General features: G+C 45.0%; 1 protein-coding gene across 1 annotated transcript in view; it reads right to left on the bottom strand.

Annotated features, from left to right (window-relative positions):
• PEX14 (peroxisomal biogenesis factor 14) overlaps positions 1 to 21664 on the bottom strand; it is a 113351-nt gene that overhangs the window by 47979 nt on the left and 43708 nt on the right. Inside the window, exon 3 of the mRNA XM_070956153.1 lies at positions 7187 to 7271. Within this exon, the coding sequence (XP_070812254.1) occupies positions 7187 to 7271 (85 nt within the window). The remainder of the gene's footprint in view (positions 1 to 7186; positions 7272 to 21664) is intronic.

The following is a 21664-nucleotide window of genomic DNA, read 5'->3' as shown; positions in this document are numbered from 1 at the left end:
GGTGCTAACAGACTAACAGAGTAACAGATCTATAAGGTCCCTGGAAGGGACCTTATGGGTCATCTAGTCCAACCCCCCATCTAAGCAGGAGACCTTACACCATTTCTGATAGATGGCAGTCCAGTCTCTTCTTGAAAGCTTCCAGCGATGAAGCTCCCACAACTTCTGAAGGCAACTTCTGTTCCATCGGTTGATTGTTCTCGCTGTCAGAAAGTTCCTCATTTCCAGGTTGAATCTCTCCTTGATCAGTTTCTATCCCTTATTCTTTTTCTGGCTTTGGAAAGTAGCTTGAACCCCTCCTCTCTGTAGCAGCCCCTCAAATACTGGAATACTGGTGCTAACACGGTGTGTAAAATCTGGAGGTCCTACAGTGCCCATCTCTCCAAAATTGAAAGAAGGTCCCACCGGTTACTCCTCTTGAGGAAAACCAGTGCCTCTTGTGAAGACCGTGAGGGTCGCTCGTCTTTGCAATTAAGTTGAGATCCTGAAAGTCATTGAGTGTCGAATTGGGAAATACGCCTGGGTCTGCGCAGTGGTAGAACAGGCCAATCATATCCCAGCTCAAGAGGGAGAGGACAATTCCCATCGCCCCTCCGATGGCATATCCTTTCCCAACGGGGGTGGGAGGGTGGGTTACTAGAAGGAAGCCAATCCAAAAGAGTTGACTCGTGCGGTTGGACAGCAAGGGATGGACACAGGAGCCTTGGATGGCTGATTTAATAATGCAGCCGTACTCCCAAGGCGCAGAAATGAATTTGCCTGTCGTGGCCCGCCTGCTGATTTGGCAGCAGATTCGGACAGTGAGGAGGTTGGGGGAGGAACATGGGCCAGTCCTGGAGTCCGGGAAAGGCTCTGATGAGGGCTCTGCGTCGGAGGCAGAGAGGGGGCCAGGGCCATCTGGGAGTTGTCACCTGCCTTTGGAGTCGGGCATCAGTGAGGCAGAAGAAAGCTGGAGCCTGTTCCCAGTGTGCGCATGCACAGAGCTGCCAGGAGAAGGGAACAGCTAAGGAACAAGGGTCGACTCAGGAGTAAAGCCACAGGTGGACGGTGAATGGCCCCTCCCATAGTGAATAAAGAGGAGCGAAGGGGAGGGGAGTTTGAAGGAGACAATTAGTTCATTTGGGTGAAGATCTGTTCCTGCATTCTTGCCAAGTATTGTCGGTTAGAGTGTGGAGTCTGAAAGATATCGGCCTGGCCACTCTCCAAACCTGATAAAGGTCGGCCATTGTGAACTACCTTGAAAGTCTGTGGGAGAGGAAAGACTTTTGCTGGAGAGGAATTCACTGCAAATGAAATAAAAGGGGTTTATCGGGACGAGGACTCGGTTTCGTGCTACTGGGGAAGCCTAGGTCAGAACATTGCCGTATACAAAAAAAGGCTTCCTTGTTAAAGAAGGCCCTGAAAAGCCACGCCCGATCCTTAGCTCCCAGGAAGGGCACTTCCGTTGGCGTCTCTAATAAGCTTTGGGGTTGTGTTTAGGCTAAGCCAGAAAAGGGAGGGGGAGGAGTTTATGTAGGATATATATACCACATTAACACTCCGTAGGTACTAGGTGGACTCCCTCCCTGCCTATTTTAATTAAAGCAACTCCCCGCCAATCCCGTTGACACTGCAAAGGGATTTCTGCTCGTCCCATCCCTGGAGGGGTTAAAAGTGATTGTTAAAAGTTCTGGCTTCACTTTCCACATTGTTGATGCTTGTATCCTCCACTCTTTAAAGAGGAGGATGACCCCTCCCTCGTGAACAATTAGCCCAGGGGTCAGCAACCTGCGGCTCTGGAGCCGCATGTGGCTCCTTCGCCTCTCTGGTGCGGCTCCGTCACTCAAAATATGCGTCACAACCGCCAATGTGCGACACCTGCCGGCACACGATTTATTGAGCTTTTCAAACTCCGGTAGGCCAACCATGGATAAATCCAAGAAAAGAAAAGTTTCAGAAGAAAACAGAACTTTTAATTCAACTATATTTTGTGGCCGCTTAAGAAATAGTCAGGCACAGAGAAGGGTTTTGTGGCTCCCGGTGTTTTCTTTTCTGTGGAAAATGGGTCCAAATGGCTTTTTGAGTGTTTAAGGTTGCAGACCCCTGAATTAGCCCAAAGGGCAGCCGAAACAAAGGGGGAGAGGAATGCATCAAATGGGATTACGGTAGCTTTCCCCCCCGCCTTCTTTTCTTTCTTTGATCGTCATTAGTCCAGTCATTCATTAGACACTTTAATTGGGTCTCTGGTCTCTTTTCAATGCCGACCGGTCTCTCTCCCACTAAGTCCTCTCCTCCCAGTCAGAGATTTATTAAAACTAAACCATCAATCGGAATAGAGCTGGAAGGGACTTTGGAGGTCTTCTAGTCCAACCCCCTGGACAGGTGGCTGTCCAGTCTCTTCTTAAAAAGCCTCCGGTGATGGAGCACTCACAACTTCTGGTGGCAAGCTGTTCCACTGGTCATTGTTAAAAAGTTTTTCCATAATTCCAGGTTGCTTCTCTCCTTGGTTAGTTCCCATCCGTTGTTTCTTGTCTTGCTTTCTGGTGCTTTGGAAAATAGGTTGACCCGTCCCCACTTCTGACCCCCCAATATTCTGGAATATTGCTATCATGTCACCTCTTTTCTCTAGATTGGCCAGACCCAATTCCTGCCACCGTCCTTTGTATGTTTTAGTCTCCAGGCCTTTGATCATCTTAGTTGCTCTTCTCCCTTTTTTCCAAAAGTCTCAACATCTTTTTTATATATATATTATGGTGACCAAATCTGGACGCAGCATCAACCTTACTAAAGCTTTATAAAGCAGTACTAATACCACTTCAAAAACAGATTACACGGAGCTCAGATTTTTTTTTTTCTTTAAAACACATGCACAAACAGTCCATGAAGCTGATGGCATGGGAACGTGACGCAAATCTCGGAGACTTTTGTCTCTGCACTGCTTTTAAATACCTTTGGCTGATGAAATCTTAGCCCCATCCATGCTGAAAGAGAAAACACGGAGGGGAACGGAGGAATGAAACGTAAGGAATAATAACGGGTCATTTTGATGAGATGTAAAGATAGTTTTATAATAGGGCATATGATTCCAGCGTCGGATGGATGGGGGGAGCGGGGGGGGGGCGCAGAGAAAGGGAGTGTCAAAGGATCTCTTGGTAAGTATAGATTTTGCATCAGGTTACCGTAGGCAATCAGTATAGCTTTTAGGTTCAGCTTTCCTCTGCTTCATTGCTTCGTTGTAGAAATCCCAAAGCGTTTATGATTAATTACTCCCCGTAGATCCACATATTTCAAAGGAAAAAAAAAAGAGAGAGAAAGAGAGAGAGAAAGAGAAGGCTGTATGGCAAGAAAGCAGATCTGAAAAGCGAAGAGTTTCAAAGGCCTAATTTTTGTTAATGCAGAAGATGCTGAAGGCCGAGGGGAGAATTTCACACAAGAAAAGAAAAGAAAAGAAAAGAAAAGAAAAGAAAAGAAAAGAAAAGAAAAGAAAAGAAAAGAAAAGAAAAGAAAAGAAAAGAAAGGGGAGGGGAGGGGAGGGGAGGGGAGGGGAGGGGAGGGGAGGGAAGGGAAGGGAAGGGAAGGGAAGGGAAGGGAAGAGAAGAGAAGAGAAGAGAAGAGAAGAGAAGAGAAGAGAAGAGAAGAGAAGAGAAGAGAAGAGAAGAGAAGAGAAGAGAAGAAAAGGAATAGGAATAGGAATAGGAATAGGAATAGGAATAGGAATAGGAATAGGAATAGGAATAGGAATAGGGTAGGGTAGGGTAGGGTAGGGTAGGGTAGGGTAGAGTAGAGTAGAGTAGAGTAGAGTAGAGTAGAGTAGATAGAGTAGAGTAGAGTAGAGTAGGATAGGATAGGATAGGATAGGATAGGATAGGATAGGATAGGATAGGATAGGATAGGATAGGATAGGATAGGATAGGATAGGATAGAATAGAATAGAATAGAATAGAATAGAAATGTTTATTCTGAGAGAGAGAGAGAAGGCTGTATGGCAAGAAAGCAGATCTGAAAAGCGAAGAGTTTCAAAGGCCTAATTTTTGTTAATGCAGAGGATGCTGAAGGCCGAGGGGAGAATTTCACACAAATTGTTAAGCGCAATTTGTGCTTAACACACATACACACAAATCCAAAGTTTGCCCTCTACCTACCAATTACTATCATTTAATCGATTAGTTTCTCATTAAAAAAAAAATAAAATTAACTTGCCTCTGTTCATCTAGCAATTCCTGCTAGATGTGTGAGGATTACAATGTCCAAGATCCCCAGCCCAGCATGGTCTTCCTGGAGATCTGGGCTCTGCGGATCCACTTAGATGGAGAAACGTGAGTTCATAAAAGAACTTTTCCCTATGGATGAGTCCCCCCACAAGGCTGTTGCTCCACAAAGCACAACCTGTTGAGAATGCAATGCAAAAATTGGGCGATGTTGAGAGCGGTGTGAGGCCCGCACCATGCAAATTCTTTGGTATGTGTGCTGGTCAGACTGCAGTGCTAGCTGTCACATCCTAACAAGAATGTAAATGGCAGAACGGAGCGATCTTGGAACTTGAGGGATCTAGAAACTCTGTTTTTCTGAAGAACGCTTGAAAGAACTGGGTATCTGTAGCCTGAAGAAAGGATTAAGGGAGATGGAGATGTTCACGAGTCAAAAAGAGGGCTGGGAAAATATTTACAGACCCCTCGCATCCTGGACATCAACTGTTTCAACTCCTACCCTCAAAACGAGGCTATAGAGCACTGCACACCAGAACAACTAGACACAAGGACAGTTGTTTTCCCAAACGCCATCACTCTGCTCAACAAATAATTCCCTCAACACTGTCAAACTTTTCACTAACTCTGCACTACTATTACTATTAATCTTCTCATCTTTCCTCTCAACCATCTCCTCCCACTTACGACTGTAACTTGTTGCTGTATCCTTACGATTTATATTGTTTCCTAGTATGATACGATTGCTTATTTGTTCCCTATGACTATCATTAAGTGTTGTACTTTATGATTCTTGACGAGCGTATCTTGTCTTTTATGTACACTGAGAGCTTATGCACCAAGACAAATTCTTTGTGTGTCCAATCACACTTGGCCAAAAGTGAAGTGAATTGATTTCTATTCCTATTCCTATTCCTAATCCTAATCCTTATTCTATTTACTTACTTACTTACTTACTTACTTACTTACTTACTTACTTACTGGTTCGATTTATATGCCGCCCTTCTCCGGAGACTCAGGGCGGCTTACAATGCGTTAAGCAATAGTCTTCATCCTTTTGTATATACCTGCTTAGTAGGGCTTTCGGCCCCCCCTAAGTGGTGTTCTATTTTATAATAAGTCATCTTATTGCCCCCACAATCCGGGTCCTCATTTTACCTACCTCGGAAGGATGGAAGGCTGAGTCAACCTTGAGCCTAGTGAGATTTGAACTTGCAGTAATTGCAGGCAGCTGGTGCTACTTAACAGCACTTTAGTCTGCTGTGCCACCAAGGCTCTACTAATTCTATTCTATTCTATTCTATTCTATTCTATTCTATTCTATTCTATTCTATTCTATTCTATTCTATTCTATTCTATTCTATTCTATTCTATTCTATTCTGGTCTGGTCTGGTCTGGTCTGGTCTGGTCTTCAGCCATCTCAAAAGTGAGTTTAACTCGGGATGGTACTTTCTCAGATATTGCCAGTATTGTCACATGACCTCAGGGCTTCCATGCCAGTATCTGTGGACTGGTCACAATTATAGAGGTGCAGGTTAAGTGTGAATAACACACCCTTTCACAAAGGAAACTAGCATCTCAGAGCATCTCAGTCTGGCAAGGGAATTTTTCTTTCAAACATGTTCAAACATTCTACATTGAGGGGGTGGGTTTTTTTTAAAAGAAAAACAGAAATATTCAACTCTACCAGTCTGTACAGAAACTGCTTTTTTGCAACAGTACAGGTAAAACCCAGGATTTATAAGATTTAAAGATCTACTCTTTAAATCCCCAAACAAAACTCACTTCTGGGTTCTTGAGCAAACGATTTTAAAACTTTAGATGGACTTTTTTTTTTTTGTTCTTTTTAAAAAGGCAATTCATTTAAGCTTATGGGCAAAAGACACATTGCAAAGCCGTGAACTGTGCAACTTCTACTTGCTGGAAACGAGGACGAATTTATCGAGATGTAGATCTCCTTTGCTTTTTAAAAGGAGCTCAGCCGTCAATCGCTTGCCCTTTCTGGCGGTGAAAGGCGGAGTGACCCCAAATTTAACCCCGGCCTGACTGCTGTCTATCTTGCAGCCGGCCTTTTTTTACCAAATAGCTTTACTCCTCTTCTGAAGTTCCTTGACCGTTTCATCTGGCCGGTCTATAGTGAATACCGTGAATGGCTTAGAACCAACCAAAGGAAACCCTTCCATCTTCTCAAAGAAGCTGGGCAGTTCAGAAGTTTGCAACGCAAGCCATTTGAATGGGTCTCGTCTCACTGGCTTTCGCCCTGCTCGCCTAAGGATCGGTAAATGTTCCTGTGCTTTTTAAAATCTTTCAGAGTTCAAGAGGACAGCAGAAGGGAAGGGGGGGGGGGAGAGAGCCAATGTGACAATTCACAAGAAAAAAAAGCTGAAGAAGGAAGGAAGGAAGGAAGGAAGGAAGGAAGGAAGGAAGGAAGGAAGGAAGGAAGGAAGGAAGGAAGGAAGGAAGGGAAGGGAAGGGAAAAAGGAAAGGAAAGGAAAGGAAAGGAAAAGAAGGAAGAAAGGGAGGAAAGAAAAGGGAGGAAGCAAGCAAGCAAGCAAGGAAAGGAAGGAAGGAAGCAAGGAAAGAAGGGAAGGAAAGAAGGAAGGAAGCAAGTAAGCAAGGAAGGGAAGGGAAGGGAAGGGAAGGAACGAAGGAAGGGAGGAAGCAAGGAAGGAAGGAAGCAAGCAAGCAAGGAAAGGAAGGAAGCAAGGAAAGAAGGGAAGGAAAGAAGGAAGGAAAGAAGGAAGGAAGGAAGCAAGGAAGCAAGGAAGGGAAGGGAAGGGAAGGGAAGGGAAGGGAAGGAAAGGAACGAAGGAAGGGAGGAAACAAGGAAGGAAGGAAGGAAGCAAGCAAGCAAGGAAGGAAAGGAAGGAAGGAAGGAAAGAAGAGAAGGAAAGAAGGGAAGGAAAGAAGGAAGGAAGGAGGCAAGCAAGGAAGGGAAGGAAAGGAAGGAAGGAAAAAACCCAGATGGAGAATTGACTTTTCAGATTGTATATTGCAATACCTTTTTTCTTCAGAAATGTTCTTCTATTTGCAAGCGAGCTTTGGCGAACGCGAGGGTTTTGTAAAAACTTCACAGCTGTGGCAATCTGGCAAAAAGGTGGAGAAAAGAAAAAGGGAAATTTAAAACGGGATTCATCAGGATTCAGAATCCTACCCAAACGCACTATCAACGTTTTTTTTACTACAAATACCCGGTTACCAGTAAATTTAAGTACATCGGTAATTTAACTCTGAGGCAGATCTATATCAGAGAGTTCCAAAAGGTCACTTTTTGTGCTCTACCGCAGAGATGCTCATTTCAAGATCAATCAAATGGTGCCAGCTTTTTGAAGCTTGGAAGAACATGAATATAAACAGTCAAGGAAAGAGGAAATGAAGGAGTGACGCGAAGCAACAATACTTACTGTAGGATGGTACTTTACAAAGAATAAGAGAGCAATTTGTTGGCCACTAAAGACGTAACAACCTAGAAATGGGTATTTAACAATTCCAAAAAGGCTCAGGTGCGTGTGGTTAAGCTGTTATTTCTTAAAAACAGGGGTCAGCAACCTGCGGCTCTGGAGCCGCATGGGGCCCTTTCATCCCTCTGCTGCGGCTCCCTGTTGCTGGTTGGCTCCACAATTAATAGGGCTTTTGGTTAGGACAGGTAGAGGAAAAAGGATGCCCTGCTAGGAGGAGACTCTATGGTGAGGGAACCGGACTTCCGGTCAGCAGAGGAAAAAGGAAACTGTGTTAGGAGGAGACTCTATGATGGGGGAACCAGACTTCCGGTTGGCTCCAGAATTGAACGGGAGCTTCCGGTTAGGACCTTTGTGGCTCTTTGGGTGTTTCAGGTTGCCGACCCTTGTCTTAAAACAACAAAAAGGAGAGTAAGGTAAGTAAAGGCAGGAGCAAAAAAAGGAAGGCAACGTTTGATCTTTATTTCAACTTTCTAAGATTTCAATCAAAAAGAGCCTTGGTTGTACAGTGGTCTAAAGCACCCTGTTAATAAGACCAGCTGCCTGCAATTACTGCAGGTTCGAATCTCGCCAAGGCTCAAGGTTGACTCAGCCTTCCATCCTTTCTAAGGTAGGTAAATTGAGGACCCAGTTTGTGGGGGCAATAAGCTGACTTTGTATAAATATACAAAAAGGATGAAGGCTATTGCTTAGCGCATTGTAAGCCGCCCTGAGTCTCCGGAGAAGGGCGGCATATAAATCAAATTAAAAAAAAAAATCATTCTGCACTGTGATCTAATACTCCGCAGGAGTTTGTGATCTGTTGGTTTTTTTTTTTCCCTTCTGCAAAAAAATATAAACCTAGGGAACCACTGCAGAACACGGAATGCCATTTGCTTTGAAGAGCAAAGCTGGCCCAATCCCTGTTTTGATCCCTCAGAAAACACTTTTTCCTCAATCTGGCTTCCTTCCGGCCCACTGAATTAAAACACCTATTATCCCAAATCGCAAGGGATAAAAATGGCCTAAAGTCGTTTTGTTAATTAGTATGTGTTTGCTTTTTTTTTTTTTTTAGCCCAAAAGCAGCATGGAAAGTATGTTTTAGCAAATGGCAGCTTTCAAGCCCTTCAGGGGATGGTATGGTCTCTTCCGCGGTGAGGTCAGCAGTTCAGCGGTTCGAATCCCTAGTGCCGCATATAACGGGGGTGAGCTCCCGTGACTTGTCCCAGCTTCTGCCAACCTAGCAGTTTGAAAGCACGTAAAAAAAAAAAATGCAAGTAGAAAAAATAGGGACCACCTTTGGTGGGAAGGGAAGAGCATTCCGTGCGCCTTTGGCGTTGAGTCATGCTGGCTACATGACCATGGAGACGTCTTCGGACAGCGCTGGCTCTTCGGCTTTGAAACGGAGAGGAGCGCCAACCCCTAGATGCGGGAACAACTAGTACGTATGTGCGAGGGGAACCTTCTTTACCTTATTGTCATTTCCTAGAAAACCAACTGAGACCATGATGGCCTCTGATCATCATCCTGACTGTAGATCGGCCTTTGACTTCCAATTCTGGGCCCTGTCTTGTATAACCTTCTACGAAAGATGGGCTTGGAAGACTTTTTGAGGTGGGGGAGAAAACTCAACCCAGATGCATTGCCGTAACTCAAGGGAAAGTTCACCTGGTTTTCCAGAGATGCATCTTAGGTCAAAGAGTGAAAGTTTTGTTGGCTTTTAATGGCTCTTTTGATGTACTCCTTATGCATTCCATCAATGTTGTGTATGCATGTACAAAACACACGCGCCCTCCCCATCTTAAATGGCATCTCTTATTTCTTTAAATACATTAATCAGTCTTGTGTAGGCAAAACTGATCCATCGGACAATGCAATAAACATGAATTATCATCTATCCAACATGCATAATGGCTTAAAAAAACATAATAGCAGGTGTAGTTTAAATGATTAGCTATTACACCTGCGGTGCGTCTGATTCAATTGGGGGAAATCAACTTTAATAGGTTAAAAGGTTTAGATCACCCGGCTTCTCCCTTAAAGTGGCTGTAGAGAGGGTATGATGGAGTACGCTGTCATTACTAATTCATTTAAAAAAAAAAAAAAGCAGGGGGGGAAATATAGCAAGGAACAGCATTATAAGAGCCAATCTAATTTAGACATCAGGTAAAGTAGAGAAAACACCTTTTTAAAAAGCATGATAAATGAATTTGAGAGAGGGGGAGATGAAATTCTATCTTTTTTTTTTTCCTTTTTTTAATTTTAACGGGAAATTTGACCAAGTCTCCCAGCATACTTGGAAACGAAGAGAGAGAGAAAAAGACGACGGGGGTGAAGGAGGGGTGGGGGAGAGAGTGGAAAGAGAGAACACCGTCTCTTTATAAAGTTTAGCCTGCCATCATTTCAAATCATAAAATAATATGAATCCAACCAGCCCACCTTCCACGCCACGCGTAAAGCGCCTCTTTGATCTTGTTTATTGCCCCCCCCTCGTTGATCTGCCTCGCTGGAAATGCCAGCGACAGGGAAATTGCACATTTAAGCGGCAACGGGTACCGCTTGCAACAAAAGGCAGAAGGGTAAACAGTACAAATTAATAACCTGCGGGGAGGGAGGAGGAGAGGGGGGAGAAAAAAAAAGTGCTGAACCAGAGAGATGTCCGAATAAAGCAGATACGGAGATGTGCCAGCGTTATCAAAAGCGACTTTGCTTCCGTTGTTAATCACCAGCTCCTCCTGGAACTTTTGGATGGGCCCTCGTTCTTTTCTTTTCTTTTTTTTTGCAGCCGAAGGAGGGGAAGGCCGAGAGACCAAAATGCTTACTCAAGACTTGGCAGGAGGAGGCGAACTTTCAAACAAAACAAAACCCAAAAAAAATCTCCCCCCCCGTTTGTACGGCTTCATTAAACTTAAAAGTTTAACGCTCGTTGGCTTGAGAAGCAACGACGTTTATGGACCATCAGCCGTTAAGGGATCATCGAGTAAGGCCGCAGGGCAGAGATTCTCAACTTTTATGGGCCACAGAGGGAGTGGGCGATGGTGGGGGGGGTGAGAAAGCCATCGTCCAGTTGGACACAGTCCTAACCCTCCCTTAATCAAAGCCTCTTTCTTGTATTGTAAGAGTGGGAATCGATGGACCAAAGTCCTATTCTATGAATGTAATTTCCCTGCCTCATTTAGGAGAACGTAATCCTCGGAATAGTGAAAACAAGAGGCAAACTTTACAAATAGGACAGGACAGGACAGGACAGGACAAGACAGGACAGAACTAGAATAGAATAGAACAGAACAGAACAGAACAGAACAGAACAGAAATAGAATAGAACTAGAACTAGAACTAGAACAGAATAGAACTAGAATAGAGTAGAGTAGAGTAGAGTAGAGTAGAGTAGAGTAGAGTAGAATAGAATAGAATAGAATAGAATAGAATAGAATAGAATAGAATAGAATAGAATAGAACAGAACAGAACAGAACAGAACAGAACAAAACAGAATTCTTTATTGGCCAAGTGTGATTGGACACACAAGGAATAGAATAGAATAGAATAGAATAGAATAGAATAGAATAGAATAGAATAGAATAGAATAGAATAGAATAGAACAGAACAGAACAGAACAGAACAGAACAAAACAGAATTCTTTATTGGCCAAGTGTGATTGGACACACAAGGAATTTTTCTTTGGTGCATACACTCTCAGTGTACATAAAAAGACAAGATACATTAGTCAAGAATCATAAGGGACAACACTTAATGATAGTCATACGATACAAATAAGATGCTGCAGAGATGCTATGATGGGACAAACCTACCGAGTTTTCATCCTGGTGCCACCACTATAAGAAACATGAATGCCTATCTCAGTGTCTGGTCCAGTATCACCAAGGTTTCCTCAGGGAAAGGATTTGACATTTCTCTCTGCTTTCAGACGATGCCACGGCTTGCTTGAAGGGAGATTTTGCAAACGTCCGATGGACCAGAGGGCTTTCGTCCTTGTGGTTTGGGCCGTGACTACACGGTCTCGTCCATCATCCCTTCTACAGCTCTAGCTAAGCTAAAAACGCGGTGAGCAACAATCCCTAGGAGGTCAAAGGTTGAACGGATAAACTACCTCCTTGTGGATGCAATTCCAGCTTGGGAGGTCTTGATCATGCTTTCTTTTTAAACTTAGAAATCATTCTTAAGCAATCCGTTTTAACACCGGTTCCATCCGCTCAATTCTTTTGGATGCTTTTTCTTTTGTTTGTTGTTACTTATTATCGTTTGCTAATTTCGGCGTTGTTATTTTTTTTAATCCTAGGTATCTTTGTTACAATCTGCAGTCACAACGATAAATGGACGCACTGTTCCCAAATGGCATTCTCTGGACATTGGGACAAAAAAGGTTTTTTTGGAGTATGGCCAGGATAAAATAAGTCTTTTCTCAGAAGGCAAATACCATAGTTTTCGGAGTATAAGACACTCGGGATGATAAAACGCACCTGCCTTTTTTGGGGGGAAAAAACAAGAGAAAAGAAAATCTGCCTCTGCCTCCCAGCATCCATCCAGTATTCATCTGGCCCATTTGCTGTAGCCCGTTTGCCACCACCCAATCGCTGTGGCTGCGGCCTGTTTGCCGCTGGCACAGCCCGTTTGCCACCTGTTCGCCACCGGCATGGCCCATTTACCGCCGCCTGTTCGCAACCAGCATGGCCTGTTTGCCGCCACCTGTTCGCCACCGGCATGGCCCGTTTGCCGCCGCCTGTTCGCCACCAGCATGGCCCGTTTGCCGCCACCTGTTCGCCACCGGCATGGCCCGTTTGCCGCCACCTGTTCGCCACCGGCATGGCCCGTTTGCCGCCGCCTGTTCACCACCGGCATGGCCCGTTTGCCGCCGCCTGTTCGCCACCGGCATGGCCCGTTTGCCGCCGCCTGTTCGCCACCGGCATGGCCCGTTTGCCAAGACCCATTTGCCGCGACCCATTTGCCGCCCATTCGCCACTGCCCATTCTAGAACAGCTGATCGGTGCTGCACCAACCCCCTCCCCCCCGCCGCAATATTCGCTGTACAAGATGCACCGAAATTTTCACCCGCTTTTAGAGGGAGGGGGAAGTGCGTCTTTATACTCCGAAAAATACCGTAGGTAAGGTTGTTCCCACCCTCCTCTCTAGATTCCTAAGATGTTCTTTATCAAATGAATTTACCTTCAGAAGTAAGACACACTTTTGAACAAAATGCTTTTTACCACTGGAATTCACATAGTGCCCAGAGGCATGCTGGAAATTTATCCTGAAATATGTTTTATAGGGTATTAAGTCCTCCAACTTTTAAAAAATGGACTTTTCCAAGGTCCCAATGACAGTTTGTTCATCACGTTGATACCACAGCTCATCTCTAGGCAGGGTACATCGGAATCCAGCCACACAAGCCAACATTAAAACTTGTATCATAGTTTAAAACATTAATAATAGCCACAAAGAATATTATAACTTGATAATTTTTTTATTGGCACAGTTTTGAGGAATCTGAGTACAAAATATCTTCCTGATCTTTCTTTAAACGCCTTAAAGTCTGTAAAGGTTTTATCACGGAGTATAACTCTAACTCTAACTCATACACAGCCTACACGGAGATTACAACTGATTTTAAAACTTACACAGAACCACTGGGTGTCTAACTGGCTTTGCTGACCTAAAATTAAAGAAACAGAACTTTTCTACCCCAAATTCACAATGCTACCCTGTTTCCCCGAAAATAAGACATCCCCTGATAATAAGCCCAATCGAGCTTTTGAGCACATGCCCTCCCCGAAAGTAAGCCCTCCCCAAAAATATTTAAATGTATGCGCAGCTGGTCCCCGCCATTTCCTCTGGTTAGGGTTAGGGAGACAGAGCTGGAAATCAGGTAACATGGCATGAGGAGCCCCATTTTGCTCCACGCGCCCCAAAATAATAAGACCTCCCCGAAAATAAGGCCAAGCGCTTATTTCAGGGGTTCAAAAAAATATAAGACAGGGTCTTATTTTCGGGGAAACACGGTATTTCCGATAAGCAGGCCGAGAGCTCAGTTTTTATTCCACGCACAGGACCGGGGGGGGGGGGGTGGGATGGCGGAGAAGTTACCACGAAGGGAAGAAGCCCAGTGCAACAGATCTACTTCCCAATAAAGCCGTTCTATCAAAAAATGAAATCGCTCCATTAACAAGAACTAAATTATTTAAAAGGCCTCCTCCATCATCTTTTTGCTAAAGGCCTATTGATTGAAAATGACATTACAAAATTATAGCTAAGAAAGTAGAGAGATTCGCCTGCTCCCGCTATCAGACACAGTTTCTATAGAGATTACCCTTGGCTGCTATGTCTGCAACAGACAAAAAACACCCCCATTATCTATATCCTCAAATTTCTAGGGACCATGAAAATACAGTGGGTCTGAGGGATTTTTGCCACGGTTATCTTAAAATCGTTACTGGCTATCCGTTCTCTGGAAAAATCGGTACTCAAACATTATCTGACTCTGCTTCCGAGATCAAACCAATATGCCGACATTGTTTTTCAACCTAGGAATTAACCCTTTTGCTTTAGTTCGCGCAATAACACTGAAATATAAAATCGCCACATGGGCTGAATATGTAAAGTATCATCAACTTTACATATCCAACACAGAAATAAAAAGATTACTAGAAATCCATCTTGGCCCGCTGTGGCAAAGGAGCTTTTAGATTGAGAGCTGCTCTAAGGCTTCGTGTGAATTAAACCGCGGTCACAAACTTTTATCGCCGGGTTTCCGTCCTCAAGAGTCGGTTGTGAGATCTATAATGGGCCTCAAATCATCCAAGGATATTCCCGGAAAGAAATTTAAGTGTCCATTCTTAATCTGAGATTGTACAGCCATTACATCCCCTCCTTTGTTATCTGTGGATCTAATTCAGCTTCTAACTATAGATCGCTCAGGGGTGCAAAACTCAATTTCATTGGAGGGTTGCATCAGGGTTGTGTTTGACCGCTGGGGAGAGGGCGGGGGGGCATCGCTAGGGTGGACATGGCTGGCTCGATGCCATTCATATCGAGGGCGCTTGTGGTGGCCCGAGCGCTCTGCCAGCGAAAACGGGCTCCCGAGCGCCGTTTTCAGCTGCCACAGCCTCCTGCAACCCTCTGCTGGCCGAAACAGAGCTCGGGAACATGTGGCCCTCCCAAGCTCCATTTTCACTGGCAGAAACACCAGTCTGCTGGGCCAGTCCTTCTCTGTTTCCCGAGCAGCCCCACGGGTCAGATCTAAGCACCCTGCAGGTCAGATTGGGCCCCCGGGCCTTGAGTTTGACACCGATATTATAGCTGAAGTGAGAGAAACCGACTAGTTCTGTAGCTTGTAGTCTATTCAGTTCAGAATTCCCCACGGTATCCCCATTCTTGTGTTTATGTGAATATTGTGGCACCATCGGGGGGAAAAGTTACACTTAAAAGCAGCTACAGTGAGATGCGGCAAATTCAGGAATGCTGCATTCTTCATTCTTGCTTTATTGATTAAACTTATAACGTCACCCATCTCACTATCCTGTTCTGACCTAGGTTTCCTTAGAAAGCATACAGCACAATCTTAGTCCCGGCAAACCTCTTTTATTCATACGGCTGTGAATTATTGTCATTCCCAGTCCGAAAGGCTTCACAAACAGTCTTTCACGGGAGTGTTTATAAACACCCACCTTATCTTCCTTGGAAAGCTGCCAGAGAACTTATTGCCAAACGCAGGGCAAGGCCAAATTTAGCACAGAGTCAAACAGAATTTTCCCAAAGCTTGAACCGACCAGATGAACTAATTGCTTCCTGCAAAAGCTCACGTCCCATTCGCTCCTCTTTTATGACTTATGGGAGGGGTCAATCATCTCTAAGCCTTACTCCCAAGTTGACCCTGTTTTCTTAATTGTTCTTGTCTTCTGGCAGCTCTGCGCATGCGCACACTGGGAACAGGCTCCCGCTGTTCTTCTGCCTTGCTGACGTCAGACTCCGGAGGCTTCGGAGGCAGCAAATAACTCCCAGATGGCCCTGGCCCCCTCTCTGCCTCCGACTCAGAGTCCTCATCCGAGCCTTCCCCAGACTCCAGGACTGGCCCATGTTCCAACCTCCTCACTGTCCGAATCTGCTGCCAGCTCTGCTGGCTGGCCACAATATATTCATAGTGTCTCTGGGGCAGCTCTAAAATACCAATCCCCTTTTTTGGCTTTTGAATCGTAGATACACACGGACTGGATGGATTAACTGACAGATCTGCTGGGATTTAGTTCAGAAGAAGCAGAAGCCACTTCCATAATGTCACCATGACCTCATGGTGAAGAGAGAGGGACACCCACCTGTTAATTTTTGGGGAGGGAAGGTGAGAAAATGCAGCGTTTTAAGCCAGGCAAGAAGGTTTTTTTTGAGGGGGGGGAATCCCTACTCTCGTCAAGACTAGCTTGACAAATATGGTCATCAGTGGCACAGGGAAATAGTTGCAAAGCAGCTGTTAATCAGGGTAACACATTGAGGAACGCTGATGCTAGCAGTCGTGGAAAAATGCAAGAGGCTAATTATGAAACCATATATCTTGCTAAAGAGACATCGTGCCTCTAGATTCCAGATACAGCTTTCTCAGAATAAAAAAATCCTGGGTTGGTTGGATCAGCACCCGTCTATGTACGCCGCCCACTTTCAGATCCATCAACCAGGGGATCACTTTCGATTCAACATTTGAGGAGGCAGGTAAATTTCTCTCTCCCCCCCTCCCCCGCCTTTAGTTGCTTATTTGCAACTAAGACTGGAGCAGGGAAAAACGAAAACTATTTCATCCTTAAACCCCACCAGCTCCAAATGTAAAAATGTGATTTTTTTTTCCTTTTAATCACCGGGTAGGAAGGTGCTGTAAAAGAAAAAGAAACAAAAAAAAACAAAACAGCAGCGCAGGTGTGATTCAAGACGCTGCCTGAGATGTAAAGTCTACTGGTTTCTATGCCACAAATCATCCAGGTGTTCTCTTTTGCAATACAGAAGCCACTTTACTGGTTCTGGCTCTTCGTTGTTGTTGTTGTTTTTTTGCAACTGGAGACTTAGGATGATGATGGGAAGGATTCAAGAGTATTAAAATATTAAAAATTAAATTTATCAGGAAGGAAGCTAGACGATCTAGCTGACCAAGTGAGGTACTAATACCACTCTAGGAAGCCTTAGTAAGACCACACCTAGAGTACTGCATCCAGTTTTGGTCACCACACTATAGAAAAAGATGTTGAGACTCTGGAAAGAGTGCAGAGAAGAGCAACAAAGAGGATTAGGGGACTGGAGGCTAAAACATACAAAGAACGGTTGCAGGAACTGGGCGTGGCTAGTCCAGTGAAGAGAAGGACCAGGGAGACAGGATAGCAGTCTTCCAGTATTTGAGGGGCTGCCACAGAGAGGAGGGAGTCAACTTATTTTCCAAAGCACCTGAAGGCCAGACAAGGAATCCGAATGGATGGAAACTGGTCAAGGAGAGATTCAACCTGGAAATAAGGAGAAATTTCCTGACAGTGAGAACAATCAACCCATGGAACAGAAGCTGCCTCCGGAAGTTGTGGGAGCTTCATCCCTGGAAGCTTTCAAGAAGAGATTGGACTGCCATCTATCAGAGATGGTGTAGGGTCTCCTGCTTAGGCGCGGGGTTAGACTAGATGACCTACAAGGTCCCTTCCAACTCTGTGAAGGTGACCCACCAGCTGTTTTTGGAGGATAGGAAGGTGCCTCTCGCCCCACTAAAAATGGGGCTTTTATTTTCTTTTTTCACGAGATGAAACGGACCAGAGTTCTGACAGTTTCTCTTTCTGGTCCAAATGATGAAGTGGGAAATGAAACTGGGCTCCCGCTGGGATCGGATGGAGAAGATGAGGAGAAAGGAGGGGGGCAACTGCAGGACAAGGCAAGCGATGGCAACTCTACATCCTGAAAAACCCACTGCCAGGATGAAATTGAGGTTTGAACTCTGGTGCTGGAGAAGACTCCTGCGAGTCCCTTGGACTGCAAGGCCATCCAACCGGTCAGTCCTAGAGGAGATCAACCCTGACTGCTCTCTAGAAGGCCGAGATCCTGAAGAGGAAACTCAAATACTTTGGCCACCTAATGAGAAGGAAGGACTTCCTGGAGAAGAGACGAATGATGGGAACGATGGAGGGCAAAAGAAGAAGGGGACGGCAGAGAACGAGGTGGCTGGATGGAGTCACTGAAGCAGTCGGCGTGAGCTTAAATGGACTCCAGAGGATGGTAGAGGACAGGAAGGCCTGGAGGAACGTGGTCCATGGGGTCGCGATGGGTCGGACACGACTTCGCAACTAAGAACAACAACAAGGATGAAAAGCTTGCTTTCCTGGCAAGGGTGACAGGATTAAGGAGGCTGAGGAAATCCATCGATCATGGGTCAGGTTAATTACTGTATGGACAGAACACCTTGGCCGTCATCACTGCCAATGGTGAAGGATGGGAGTGGCTTCTTAACCCAAAAGGCTGGTGGGAGAAAGAAGCTTCAGGTGAATTGAAATGAGCCAAATAGGCTAATTAATAGTGACTTTCCTGGATATGGTAATCTATATGTTTATGCACCTGTAATCACAAAAACTGATTCATTAGGTGTTGCCCGAAATGTGACCTGATCTTCTCTAACCTTGTGCCTCCCAATTGATTTGGACTTCAACTTCCATAATCCCCAGATATCCTGTTAATAACAGCAGCAGTTCCTCCAGACTGATTCTAAGATAAGCTTGGATCTTCACTGACTCAACCTAGAAATGTGGGACAAGACAATAAGCATCACTGGTCCACGCCACCTCTCAATTTAATGTCACGGGGAAGATAATGAAGCCAGCAAGTCTACATACAGAGGCTAGGTAGGGGTGGGGGGGGCTTGCTGGCTAGGGGGGATTCTGGGAGTTGAAGTCCATCAGGCATCTTAAAGTTGCCAAGTGTTGAGAAACACTGAACTCTCTAAGCAGGGGTGGCTTCAAAAATTTTATCAAGGGGTTCTCTGCCCAGTTGCTGGGTGGGTGTGGCTTATGCAGCTTCCTACACTGTGGCGGGGGGGGGTTGCCCTCCCCAGGCTCCGGAGGCTTTCCTTGAGCCTCCGGAAACAGCCTCCCCAGGCTCCAGAGGCTGTCCGGTGGCTGAAAACAGCCTTCCTGAACTTCCAGTAGGCCCATTTTTCGCCCTCCCTGAGCCTCCGAACATGCCCTGCATTTACCTGCATCCAAAATGGGCCGCATGAGGACTCCTGGGAGGGGAGGGGCAGGGTGGGCAGGGCCAGCCAGGAGTGGTATTTGGGGGTTCTCCGAACTGCACAGAATCTTAGCTAGAGGTTCTCCCGAACTCCCAGCAACCCACCCCTGAGGCTAGGAGGGGAAAAGAGCCTGGGATATCAATTTAAATATTTAAATTGATTTAAATTTACCGCTACCCTGACTCTTTGCTGCCACCTAATACTCATCCATATTTCTACAACCTGGATCTGGTACGCAGAGTATTCCCCCCCCCCCCACCGACTTCCGTCACCAAGCGTGCGTGCAGGAAATAAACGAAGAGGTTGCAGCCAAACTATTTCAAGCAAAGCGAATGCAGGAACTGAAATTATTTGGGACGGGGGCGGGGGGAAAGAATGGGATGTAAATGACGCCGCCGCCGTGGCATTACAGCGAAAAAGGGGGAATACACGGTTTACCTATAAATAGCTCTGAAGAAGAGAGGTTCATTAGTAACCGCCGAATTAGTATTCGGCGATGATTGCAAGAAAAGGAACAGGCTAAACAACATTAGTTAAAAGAGGTAGCCATAGAGCATGTCAGTGGAGATGAGATTCCCACGCTGCCTTCTTTTTTCTCGGCTGCGTGTCCTGGGTGAATCCAGGCCCCCCCCCCTCCGTGGTTTGCAATCCGTGGCTTCGGAGTGCTGATCCTAACCGATTCGCCTTAAACTTTGGGGCTTAGCGTACGGGCAACTTACCCAGTGACATTCATTTCAGGGAGATTTATTCCCTGCTAAGTGGGAATAGAACTACATTTTTATGGATTATGTAGTTTAAATCCACAGCAAAGAGTGGCTTCAATATGTCATCTTCAAAGTGCCATAAAACTCCCTTTGTGAAAGCCAAGTGATATATCTATCAAACAATGCTTAGAGAAATTTGGGGGGTGGGGGGGAAGGGGGTGTTGGAGGGAGAGAAACGGGGAAGGGGGGGTATGATGTGGGTGGTGACATCGTTTGCTTTCCCAGGGTCCTTTTTCCCGGGGCTGTTGATCTCGCTGTTGCGATCTGGCGAGATCCGGCCATGAATGGTGTGAATGGGTTTTAATGGTTTTTAATGTTTGTACCAATTTTTAATGTTTTTATATATGGTTGTTAAATGCATTGTAAGCCGCCTTGAGCCTTCGGAGAAAGGCGGCATACAAGTTGAACAAATAAATAAACTGATAAAATGTTATTAAAAGGTATTAGGACGCACTCATTAATCCTGCACGCCACCAAAGAGCAGCTTCATTTTGTTGACTGCCAGAAAACACTTTTTTGGGATAAAAGGCCTCTTGTTAGAATAAGCGAGGTAGCTCCGAAACAGGCCAAGTTTGACACCTCTCCAAGAATGAGGAAGGCAAAAGGAAGGAAGGAAAGAAGGAAGGAAGGAAGGAAGGAAGGAAGGAAGGAAGGAAGGAAGAAGGAAGGAGGGAAGGAAGGAAAGTAAGAAGGAAGGAAGGAAGGAAGGAAGGAAGGAAGGAAGGAAGGAAGAAAGAAAGAAGAAAAAAGAAGGAAGGAAGGAGGAAGGAAAGAAAGAAAGAAAGAAAGAAAGAAAGAAAGAAAGAAAGAAAGAGGAAAGAGAAAGAAAGAAGGAAGGAAGGAAGGAAGGAAGAAGGAAAGAAAGAAAAAAGGAAGGAAGGAAGGAGGAGAGAGAGAAAGAAAGAAAGAAAGAAAGAAAGAAAGAAAGAAAGAAAGAAAGAAAGAAAGAAAGAAAAAAGAAGGAAGGAAGGAGGAAGGAAAGAAAGAAAGAAGGAAGGAGGAAAGAGAAAGAAAGAAGGAAGGAAGGAAGGAAGAAAGGAAGAAAGAAAGAAGGAAGGAGGGAAGGAAGGAAGGAAGGAAAGTAAGAAGGAAGGAAGGAAGGAAGGAAGAAAGAAAGAAGAAAAAAGAAGGAAGGAAGAAGGAAAGAAAGAAAGAAAGAAGGAGGAAAGAGAAAGAAAGAAAGAAGGAAGGAAGGAAGAAGGAAAGAAAGAAAAAAGGAAGGAAGGAAGGAGGAGAGAGAAAGAAAGAAAGAAAGAAAGAAAGAAAGAAAGAAAGAAAGAAAGAAAGAAGAAAGAAAAAAGAAGGAAGGAAGGAGGAAGGAAAGAAAGAAAGAAGGAAGGAGGAAAGAGAAAGAAAGAAGGAAGGAAGGAAGGAAGGAAGGAAGAAAGGAAGAAAGAAAGAAGGAAGGAGGGAAGGAAGGAAGGAAGGAAAGTAAGAAGGAAGGAAGGAAGGAAGGAAGGAAGAAAGAAAGAAGAAAAAAGAAGGAAGGAAGAAGGAGAGAAAGAAAGAAAGAAAGAAGGAGGAAAGAGAAAGAAAGAAAGAAGGAAGGAAGGAAGGAAGAAGGAAAGAAAGAAAAAAGGAAGGAAGGAAGGAGGAGAGAGAGAGAGAAAGAAAGAAAGAAAGAAAGAAAGAAAGAAAGAAAAAAGAAGGAAGGAAGGAGGAAGGAAAGAAAGAAAGAAGGAAGGAAGGAAGGAGGAAAGAGAAAGAAGGAAGGAAGGAAGGAAGGAAGGAAGGAAGGAAGGAAGGAAGGAACGGTTAAAACTGGGGGAAAAAAGAAAAGAACGCTCCTTTGCAACGCCGAGACAGGTAGGTGAATTTCCCAGTTAATAATTCCAGCCTAAGGAGCGAATAACCTTGGAGACGACTCAGCCAAGGATATGCTGGAGCCCAGAGAAAGAGCTCGTGTGCCCTCTAGCTAGTGCCAGGGAGAACCACCGCGGTTCTCTGCCACCCAAGCCTCCGTGCAAAGGAGGGGAAAAAAAAACAAAAACGCAGCCCAAATTAAGTGTTTTCACTCAGCGAAAATGAA

This window comes from Pituophis catenifer, unplaced genomic scaffold (assembly GCF_029215685.1).
Source record: "Pituophis catenifer annectens isolate HBS135680 unplaced genomic scaffold, rPitCat1.0.hap2 SCAF_18, whole genome shotgun sequence".
In the NCBI taxonomy this organism is placed as follows: Eukaryota; Metazoa; Chordata; class Lepidosauria; order Squamata; family Colubridae; genus Pituophis; species Pituophis catenifer.
Note: the sequence above shows the minus strand (reverse complement) of the source record. Positions and strands in the feature narration are given on the sequence as shown.